Source organism: Sebastes fasciatus, chromosome 8, assembly GCF_043250625.1.
Source record: "Sebastes fasciatus isolate fSebFas1 chromosome 8, fSebFas1.pri, whole genome shotgun sequence".
Classification (NCBI taxonomy): domain Eukaryota; kingdom Metazoa; phylum Chordata; class Actinopteri; order Perciformes; family Sebastidae; genus Sebastes; species Sebastes fasciatus.
Window position 1 is genome coordinate 23,502,950 of NC_133802.1, and position 11,095 is coordinate 23,514,044.

General features: G+C 39.4%; 1 protein-coding gene across 3 annotated transcripts in view; it reads right to left on the reverse strand.

Annotated features, from left to right (window-relative positions):
* The window catches only part of LOC141772926 (adenylate cyclase type 6-like), a 48,146-nt gene extending 39,273 nt beyond the window's left edge, over nucleotides 1-8,873 (reverse strand). Inside the window, exons 1-4 of one of the 3 annotated variants that reach the window (XM_074644460.1) lie at nucleotides 8,756-8,873; nucleotides 3,942-4,066; nucleotides 1,696-1,885; nucleotides 674-1,565 (exon numbers count right to left, since the gene is read on the reverse strand). In XM_074644460.1, the coding sequence (XP_074500561.1) occupies nucleotides 674-1,564 (891 nt within the window). In that variant the 5' untranslated portion in view covers nucleotide 1,565; nucleotides 1,696-1,885; nucleotides 3,942-4,066; nucleotides 8,756-8,873. Of the gene's footprint in view, nucleotides 1-673; nucleotides 1,566-1,695; nucleotides 1,886-3,941; nucleotides 4,236-8,720 lie in introns of those variants that run through there. The other 2 variants (XM_074644461.1, XM_074644459.1) reach the window with 2 other exon arrangements.
* Between the last annotated feature and the right edge of the window lie 2,222 nt (nucleotides 8,874-11,095).

Consider the following 11,095-nt stretch of genomic DNA (forward strand, 5'->3'; position numbering starts at 1 on the left):
AGCCAAAATGTGTATTTAGCCTGTGTTGTTTATAATTATTTGTTTAGGCTGCAGACGTTCTTTTTGGTTACTATCATTTCCAGTAATTGTCACAGGGGTGTGGTTTCTCTTTATTTACCTGTGAACTTGGATGGCGGGATTCAGACAAAGAAGGTAAGTTAGGCACCGACGTTTTCTGTTGACCGTCACATCACCTACTTTAGTTATTCCAGTTAGCCAAAGTTATTACTTGTAATTTTTTTCATTTAACAAACAACATAAACCTATCTGGGCATATGGATTGTTTTGAACGAGTCACAGTAAAGAGCCTACTTAACCTCTTAGCGGCTTTTGATTGATAGTCGTCGCTGTCATGATCTTTCCTGTTTTCTCCGACGGTCCAAAACCCAAAGACATTCAGTTTACCATTATATGAAACGGGAAAAAGAAATTTAAACTCACATACCTGAAAATGTTTACTTGAAATGTGACTCAAACGGTAAACTGGTTACCAAAACAGTTGCAGATTAAAGGTGTCAGCTCTAATCATTATATTACAACATAAATTAAATGTACAGTGATAGAATAATATCCATATCGCCCAAACCTAACACAAACTAACAGACACAAACGAATATCTCCCTACATTATTTTTTCAGACCTATTGTTCTGTGTTATTGCTGCCGTCACTCACCTGTCTGCCAACGAAGTCGTAGTTTTTGTTGAGATGCCAGGCGGTCGCTAAGTGGATGGTGGACAGCACCGCTCCGCTAACCACAGCAGCTCTCATTCGGACCGGCAGCAGCGTGTAGATGATGTAGATGAAGAAGACCGTCCACCAGATGCCCTCTGAGGCACTGGGCGGGTACAACATCAGCACCCCGAAAACCTGCACTACAATCAGCACCCCGATCACCAGGTAGCTCACAATCCACATGTAGTCCTGGTGGAAGCCGTTGCGGTTGCACACCACCATCATGGCCAGGAAGAGCGCCATGGCCACGGAGAGTACCGAGACGTACGCCACGTCTGTGGGCGTGTAGATGCAGTGGAAGGTCAGCATGACCCCGCACACCACCACCAGCACCCCCATCAGCATGGTCAGAGAGCTCTGGTTGAGTCTGAAGAAGTAGCGCTGGTACAGACGCTCCAGCTTGGCGGACTGAAATTTCTTAGATTGGAAAACCCACATGACCCGCATCCAGCAGTCAGCTGCAGTCATCGCCTTGCAGCCGCCTTCTGCTAATTCCCCTAATTCCTCCTCTTTCCTGCGCTTCAGGTCGCCATCTTCAAAGCCAAGGTCCACAGCCTTTAGACCCAGATCCCCGCCACCCATCCTCTTCCCGTAGTGGTCCTCCTGCCAGCCACAGCGCAGGCCAAAGCCGCCCCCACTGGTGCCTGCTCTGCAATGGTAATGCTGAGGGGACGCGTTGGGGAGCTCCAGGTCCTCATGGTCCCTCAGGCAGCTCATGTAGTGTGGGTTGCACAACGACGAGCTGTCCTTCCTCTTTTTGCCGTTGCGCTCTCCCCATGCTGTCTTTCGCTCATCCACTCTGCCTCCGAAGAGGTCTCTGGCCCACGACATCCTAAACAAAAACATGGGGATGTTAAAGAGAACATACAGACAGAAGAATTTGCTGAAGTTGGGGCGTTTAATCTGAACATCCTGCATGCAAAATGTCAGTTTAAGAGATGGAGAAATGAGGATCCTCTCACCTGTGTGGGCTTTATTGTATGTAGCGCTCTTTGGCCAGGCCACTAGTTTATCCCAGCGAGCACACACCATGAGCTTAGACTGGCCCGAGGCATTGGAGGTGTGTCTGCGTTTGAGCCGTCCTTCTTTGTAGAAACAGTCAGAGTGTCAGCCCTATACACCACCGAGCGCCTCTGTAGACCACCTGTTTTCCTGTGAAAACACACAAACAATGCAGATGAATGTTGTTGAGCTAACACGGCCTGAAGAAATATCACCCGAGGGTCAAGATCATTACGGATACATAATAAACATCAAGGAAAACACACCATTTGTCACATCGCATCTGTTGACGGGGTTACAGTGTTTATTTATGTTTGCGTGTCTTTGTTTATGATTCTCTGGAAGAAAAGTTTGACAATCAATAGCAGAGACAGGAAATAATATCCAGCAAATGGCTCATCACCTTCCCCCCACCAACATTTCCATGGAAATGATTTGCTGTTTTGTTTGCAAAACACTGGATTGTGACAACAAAATCTCCTCCAATTATTGCCTCATGCTAGCGGGTGCCACTGGTCAATTTGGCCATCAAAACCATAAAGTCCCATTACAACAATCCCTCCACTGATTTCTGGATTTTTTAAACATTTACCATAGGGGGGCTTTTTGGAGGAGACTGACAACTCTTCTTGGTGGACGGCACTCTGCTGGGCTCTATCACCGCAATCTGCCCGTAACATCTTGAGTGGGCAAGAATGGGTGTGCTCTATTTGACAACAAAAGGCCTACTGAGTGGGCACCATCAGAGATCAAGAGCTCTCCAGTCCAGATTAAATTGCCCATGCGTCCCCCATTAGCTTTGATGACTCACTATAGCTGGCTTCTGGCAGCACATGTCAAGGACACTGCTAACCTCTAAACTTAATAAGCAAATCTCTGCCAGGAGGACTGAGTTGAGACAAACAGTGGGAACATGAACTGCACACATGGTCGTGTTTACAATCAACAGCAGCTTATAATAGGAGTTGATCAACCACCACACACACACAAAAATCTAATTGAAAGGGTGGTCTGGATTATATCTAAAATACTTTTTTTTTTATTAAAGATTAATGTGTTTCTGCTTGGAAAACCTTTTCCTGGATAGCTATAATTAATTAAACTCCTTCTGATAACGATCTAATAATAAACAACCCCACTAGCATTACAATCAGCATGATATTTCACATTGAGAGCATCAATCTCGCATATGACCCATAATGCAAACCTTCTGCTCGGAGCTTGCGAGGCTTCCTGCAGCAATAACCTTAATCCTCGACTCACCTTTGATACATTTACGACAGGTCAGGCAGCGGCATGCGGCTCTTATGTAATACAATCTGTATAGGCTACATGCATGCATCTGCCATTGAATATGAATGTGCCACATATGGGCCGATTTGCTGCTGTCCTGCGTGCACATTACACATTAAGAAGATGGTGATGCTTTCACTCACATTTCAGCAACATCTTGCTGTTTTCTCCACATCATACTGACTGTCACCATTGCTAACACAGGCCTGATGTTTAAAAAAAACCCAAAACAAAACATGTTTAGCAAATTTACACGTGTAAAGGCCCAGGCTGTTGGGATGCAAGGCAGTCGGCCGAGGCGCATTACATAACAGGACGCTCCAAGTAGCCTACAGGCGAAGTCGACAGCTCTCAAATAAATGAAGCCTCACACTACACATGGAGAGACTGTACCACTGGATATAGCCTCAAGTCCAGCCTGGAGTCTGTAAGGGCTGCAGGAGGAAAGTGCACACATCCCCTCGCCTTTACTAACTTATCAGGAGTAAAAACATTCCGTTGGGTATAACTTCAATATTGGCAGTGGATCTCTCTGATATCGCAGATAGCTGCACTATAATGTACAGTGATAACGGGCTCTACATACTGGGCCTGTCTCCCTTCAATATCATTATATTTAGACTCCAAAAACAGGTCACTGGGCTGAGAGCAACTTGCTGAGAATGCTGTGCAATTTGTAAAAAAACAGCTGATTTGCCCTCTTAATCGCGTTATGTAAAAAAGTGTGCATACAGTCCTGCAGAACATTTCAGGCTCCTGAACGCCGCACAGTAAAACACTGTAGTACAAGTCAGCTGTTGGCATTTTTTCTCTCCTCCATGTATCCTCTTTACTGCGTGACAAATACAATAACATTGTGCAGAGCAGTTGTCCAACACAAGAGCTTATAAGAGAGGTATGGTAGCCTACTCACCATTGGACATCCCTCGTTACACGAGTAACTATAACACCGCAGTGTGAGCTCCAGTTTTGTAGCGCTGTGTTCAGGCTCCACGCAGCCGCCGTCACACGCTTCAGATGCGGGTCCGTTCTGTCCGCCTGGAAGAAGAAGAAGAGGGGGCGGGGGTTTGGTTCAGAGGGAAAAACTGCGAACTTGGCCGGACAACCTTCGCTCTTCTCAGCCACAGCTACAGTACATTCCCACCGCTTCGACCTCCCAGACTCTCTCTAGCCCTCTCTCTCTTTTTCCACACACAAATACTGATATACACACACACACAAGCTGCATTAGTGAACACAGGAGTCCCCCTAGAGGTGGTGTCTCTTCCTGCCTGTGTGTGTGATTTATATTATTATTGCTGAAATGTTGTCCACTTTTTTTTTTCTCACTTTCACATCATCCCACAATGTCACCTAATATATAACACAACACATGGATTAAAATCTATTTTTAAGTGCTAGAAATGCAATATGCCACTCAAGCAGCTGCTGCAAACAGCACATTCAAACAGCGTTATAGCACCACCTAGTGGAGAAAATGTGTAATCTTCATCTTCTCATCTTTTATTCGGATCTCCATATTGTAAAAAAAGTGATATTTTAGTGACTGGGATCATTATTTTATGTGTAAGGCAACATCAAGCTTGACTTAAGCATTACTTTCCCTACAAATAAATACATAGATATACATTTACTGAATTATTTATTATTAAAATAATAATAAATACACCAGCAACTTGGTAAAAAATCTTCAAAATTAACAGGAATTACAATTCAAGTCTAAACCTTTTTAACGCAGCAACAAATTGGTCAAAACTTAAACAGGAATTAAAACTCCAGTGTATAATGTATATAGTATATAAACATAGAACTGAATTGAATAGATCGGCCCCATTGTCACCGATACCCGATCCAGCTGTTTGAGTCAGTATCGGTATAGATCATAAATAATAATCTCAATAAATAAATTGAAAATTAATATTGAATGAAAATGTCCCTGCTTGTGGGCATATTGGGGGTGGTCCCGGGGTAGAAACGTCAGAAGCAAATTCAAGATTAATTCAAGATTAATGAATGTAACGTTAGACTGTAATGGTCCTCAAACATAAATAATATGGATTGATTAGTTTGGTGTTAAAAAATAGATCAATATTGTTTATAAATTATTGCTTTCCATCCTAACTCATTAATCACTATATCGGAAAGACACTATTGCCTATTATGGTCTTGAACAGGACTCGATTTGCTCTGGACTCGGTCTTAACTTGGTCTCGACTGCCTTTGTACTCGGTCTTGACTATTGATCATAGTATTTTTTTTTTTTTGGTGTTTTATTTGAAGAAAAAAATTGGACCTAATCATTAATTTTGTACTCATTTTAGCCAAATTCTTTATTCATAAGGCAAAATTCTTGAAGACCCCACCCATCTTCATGTGCTACTATAATGAAACTCAACTCTATATTAAGTCCCTGAAATTAATGAAATCCAAATATGCCAAAGATCTCTTTATATTACTTGAAAGGTATCTGACCCTAGAACTATCAATCGCTTAATATTTTTTTTTAACCTTGTTTTATTGATGCCGTGCTTTTTTAATTATTTATTGTGCTTTCTTTTATTTTTTATTTTGTCTCTGTAAATGTTTTACGTCTAAAGTGATATCTGCTCAGTTTTGAAAAAAAAAAATGCGAGAAAAAAAGTCCCACTGAAACTACTCCGGGGTTTACATCCATTAGAGGAGGCCATTTTAACAGTAAAACAATAATGACAGTAAATAAAGAGTATCAGATTTAATGGCCGCATAACCAGCCAGTAAAGCAGCCCACCACATGATTAAATTTAATCTGTAAACCAGTAAGGCAACACTGGTGTTGACACAGAAGCATGTGTTGACTTTTCACCCTTTAAAATAACTACACACCCTGGAAGATCCCACATTAAACATTAAGTTACAGTAAGGTGTTACACTACATACTGCATAGCATATATTGATTTAAGGCAGAGCTAATAGAGTAGTTTACTCTGCTGTAGTAAATATAGTTGGTTAACAGGTTAGGCCTATTACACTATGCACTACTACTACTACTACTACTACAATAGCCTATTCTACTTATGATTTTCCAATGCAGGGAACTCCAAGTGTCACAGCAGAAGAAGCACAAAAACAGATGCATAAGAAACTTTGAAAAATGTTTTCAAACTAAAATACATCTACATCATGATGCATGAAAAAAATATGATAAAATGTACTACATAGCCTACCATTATAAACCAGCATAAATAGCAACTATAAAGTGCACTGAGTCAAAAAATAGTCACAAATAAAGAGAAAGGAAAACAATTAAATACAAAAACTGAACTTGAGGGATTGAAACTGGGTGGTGGGTAAAGTGTGTTGTGTGTATAGCAGTGTTAGCAGCTTTAACTGCTCAGTGAGTAGGGTAGGTCGTCGGTTAACCACAAGGTTGGTGGTACGATCCCCAGCTCCTACTGTCTGCATGTCAAAGTGTCCTTGAGCAAGACACTGAACCCCAAGTTGCTCCCCGGGTGCTTTACAGCAGCCCACTGCTCCTACATGCTTAGGATGGGTTAAATGCAGAGGTCAAATTTAATACTTGTATGTATATGACGAATATAATTTAGTTTAAGTTTAATTTTAAATGTAGTTATTGCACTTGTGGCAATTATACATTTTATACAGTTATAGTTAGTAAAATTAATTATGTAAAAGTTAAATTATAACACTCTTGTTGAGGTGAGAGTTGTAAAGCCAACTTCAATGTATACAGTTTTGTCCTTATATGAATGTGAATATATAGAATATACTGCATATTGCCATTTTCGTGAGTTTGACCAGCAGTCGGCGCCATTGGTCATCAACACTCTCCACATTCATTCTCTGTGCATGAAGGCCTATTACAGTAGACTGTATACAGTCTGTATACAATGGTTCAGGTTTAAAAGTCCCATATTTTGAAAAAAGTGAGATTTTCACGTTTTTTTTATTATAAAGCAGGCTTAAGTCCTATATAAATACTGTGAAAGTATCGAAACACTCAATCCACAGGGAAATACACACAGCCCGTATTCAGAAACTCTGCATTTGAAACAAGCTGTCAGGATTTCTGCCCATTCGTGATGTCACGAATATACAATACTTAGACCCTTTACACAATTTTAAACGTAAACATTCTAAATGTGTCCCAGTTTATTCCTGGTTGCAGTGAATGTGAATGTCATCAGCTGACAGGAGTTACACATGGACCCAAGCTGTTGCCTAGCAACGCAATTCGGTTGCAATTCGGTCAAAATGCGCTAAAACGGAGCGTTTCAGACAGAGGGTAAGTACAGGCATATTCAGGCTGACAGTATGAGGAAAATAAAGTGTTTTTTGAACATTACAGAATGTAAACATGTTCTAGCAGAAACACAAAATACAAGTATGAATCTGAAAATGAGCATAATATGGGACCTTTAAACCCAAACCTCTTGAACCTGAAATAACTTTCAGAAATAAAGTATGGAGGAGGAAAAGATACTGACTGATACTTTTTTTGTGTATATGTGAATATTGTATGTGTTTTATTATTTCATGTGTCTAGTGTGTTTCTAATTTTGGTGTCATTACTGCCTTAAGTCTTATCACTATTAGTGTTATATTGGTTATTTCCTTTATTGTCGGGCGTGGGAGGGAAACATTTATGAAAAATAGAAAACTACTTATTTGCTCTGTAATTTATATGCCTTGCAATGTTCTTCCAATTAAAAAACAAACCAAAAAAAAAGATACTGTCTTTTTTACTTGCTAAGTAACTTTATTGTTCTGTTCAGTTCAGTCAAATCAGTAGCTATACATTCAGTTTTAAGTACGATTTAACTCACTTTTTTTGTGAAATTCTTAAATCATTTCACCATCATTTGTTATTTCTGTGAAACAAGTGGGGCTAACTAACTAAGCTAACTAAGCTTAGTGTTACATTAACATAAATTATTTGTAACAATCTTTTTTATTATTATTATTGTGTTATAAAGTGATTACAAAACAAGTGAAGACATGTACAGGGACATATATAAAAAAGACCAACATGTATTATACAGAGAAAGAAAAATAACAAAGTACAAAAACAAAACAAAACAAAACAAAACAAAAACAACACAAGGGGATAAAAGCAGTTTGAAGAGTGCGTGTGTGTGTGTGTGTGTGTGTGTGTGTGTGTGTGTGTGATGTGGATAATGGGTGGTTGTTTGGCATTGAATGAGGCTAGATGGTCATATATGACATATATCTAATCTTAAACACACATATACTGTACACATGCACCCATATCTACACACACACATACAGATATCCTTCCTTTCATGTGTAGAGCAAAGGGAGAACAAAAACCAACTGATCTTAACAAAGCTAGCAACAATCAGCTCCTCCTAGAGGCAGTTGCTCACATCACAACAAAAACACCAGATAAGCACATGTTAAACATGTAGCAACATATTCATCCTGCACACCCACATAACGGGAAGAAACTCAACTAAAGGCTCATGATAACCATTAGTACCTAAACGAAACACAATTCAAACACCAAGCAACTAAAAGAGCACATAGCAACAACACGCTAACGCTAATTCATGCTACAAGCACAAACATTATGACATTATGACAACTGAGACTATATGTAAGTCTGTATAAGTCTTATCACTCTACGACCAAATCTCACTGAACCTGCAGCCGAAGAAAAGAAAAGAAAACATACCTTTTAGACAGCCAGAAGCATGAATTATGTCTTACCTTTGCAGTTTTGTTTTGTTTGTTTTTTAATCAAAAGTTGAGTTTGTTGTTAACGTTGCTAAGACTACTTCACTGTCTCCGGGACATTTTAGAATCGATGACATCTGTTTGTTTTCATTTGTGTGGCATGGAGGAGCATTTTTTTTTTTTTAAACAAAGCCAAAAAATAGTTGTATTTAGATGGAATTAGTACCCATAGTGACATATAAATGAAATTAACTGAGTTTTACTGTTACCTGAGACAGTTTTTTAAAAGGGCCCCAATGAGGATACCCAAATTACCAATTTAAAGATATAGCCTTAAAGGTCCCATATTGTAAAAAATTAGATTTTTATGTCTTTTGTATTATAAAGCAGGTTTAAGTGCTATATAAATACTGTTAAACGATCAAAACGCTCAATATACGGAGAAATAAACACAGCCCGTATTCAGAAATTGTGCGTTTGAAACAAGCCGTTACGTTAGGATTTCTGTCCATTTGTGATGTCACAAATATACAATATTTAGACCATTACACGGTTTTAAACATAGACCTACAACAATGATAAATGAAAATGAAAATGTAAACAAAAAAACAGTTCATTTTTTTTTTAAATCCACAGGGAGCCACTGGAGAGGGGCTAAAGAGTGTGGCTCCAGAGCCACAGGTTGCAGACCCCTGGCCTAGACCTTGTAGTTGCAGAGATACACTCTATTCATTTTCTAGCAGGGGCCTGAGCCAGAGGCTTATGGGTTCAAGAGGTTTCAGTTTAACTTGTCTGTACCAGCATGATTTGTGACATCACTACTACTGTATGAAGCCAATCATGGTCCAGTATGAAGCATCCAACATCAGTGGTTTTCGAAGTGGGGTCCGGGGAACCCAAGGGGTCCTTGAGTGGGTTCCAGGGGGTCTCCAACATAAAGGGGAAACATTTATTTTCACTATAATTCTATCCGTAAGTAGCACAATGACAGAAAGTATGAAATATTTTGGTCATGGGTTTCATGCACTTTCTGTAATAAAACATCTAAAAGCAAAAATCCTATCAGATGGGGTTCCCTGGGACAGTAGTGTAGTGGTCGTTGATGAGGTGGGTGTACTAGTTTGATGGGTAGGTTGCCAAGGAGGACGTGGGTATATTCTCCTATATATTCCAATGGCTTTTTGGCTGATATGTAGATATACTGTAAACCACCAGAAAAAGATACACCGTACACCTGCGTATACCCTCCACTACCACTGCCCTGGTATAAAATCTTGTCAAATGAGGGTCCGTGGTCTAATTTGTGCCAGTTTAGGGGTCCTTGAAGTGAAAAAGTTTGTGAACCACTGGGCTACATACACTGATAATGGACTTTACTGTCCAGTAGTTGAACTTGTTAAAATGTAGAAATGAAAAATATTTACATATTTATTGATTCTGGATTTTTCAATAAGGGAAAATGAGTATAAGATTTTAAGAATTTGTAACTAATTGAACTTTAAGAGTAGGTCTATTGTCTTACAGTAAAACATGTCTGGTTGGGATCTTTTTATTTGCACTGGATTTTGCCAAATTGTATTTCTGCTTGATTGTCACGAACACCAATAAGCTGCTTCAAATCCAGAACAGTGTGAAATAACACTATAACCATAAAAGGTGCTATTTAATGGGCCCCCTCTGTGTCCCTGCATGCGTGTGTGTGTCTGTGTGTGTGTGTGTGTGTGTGTGTGTGTCTGTGTGTGTGTGTGTACAGTGACTTTCTCCTGTCTTTTTGACATTGGCAGTATAAGCTGACTGGAGCGGTCGATTGGCCCTGTGTAAATGGAAGGCGTTTACAGGATGTGAGGGGGCCAAAGTGCTGGATCAGTGAAAACCGAGAAGACCCGCATCTCACCCCAGCCTGCAGGCCTGCCTGGACATCTTCAGCCAGCCAACACAAGAAAACAGCACCCCAACCAAACACACCAGATGTTTCATAAATGCAATAAAAAGGAAATATTAGAACCTCTCAGACTCTGATAATTATGTCATTATGTCATTATTATTATTTTATAGATAGATAGATAGATAGATAGATAGATAGATAGATAGATAGATAGATAGATAGATAGATAGATATATAGATAGATAGATAGATAGATAGATAGATAGATAGATAGATAGATAGATAGATATATAGATAGATAGATAGATAGATAGATAGATAGATAGATAGATAGATAGATAGATAGGTGTACTTTTATGAGAAATCATTGTGTTATAGCAGCAGGTTATCCAGGCAATGCACACAATAAATAAAATGTACATATCAACACTAGAGAAATATATAGAAATAGAGGTAGTAAATGTACAAATGTATATACAGTATATCAT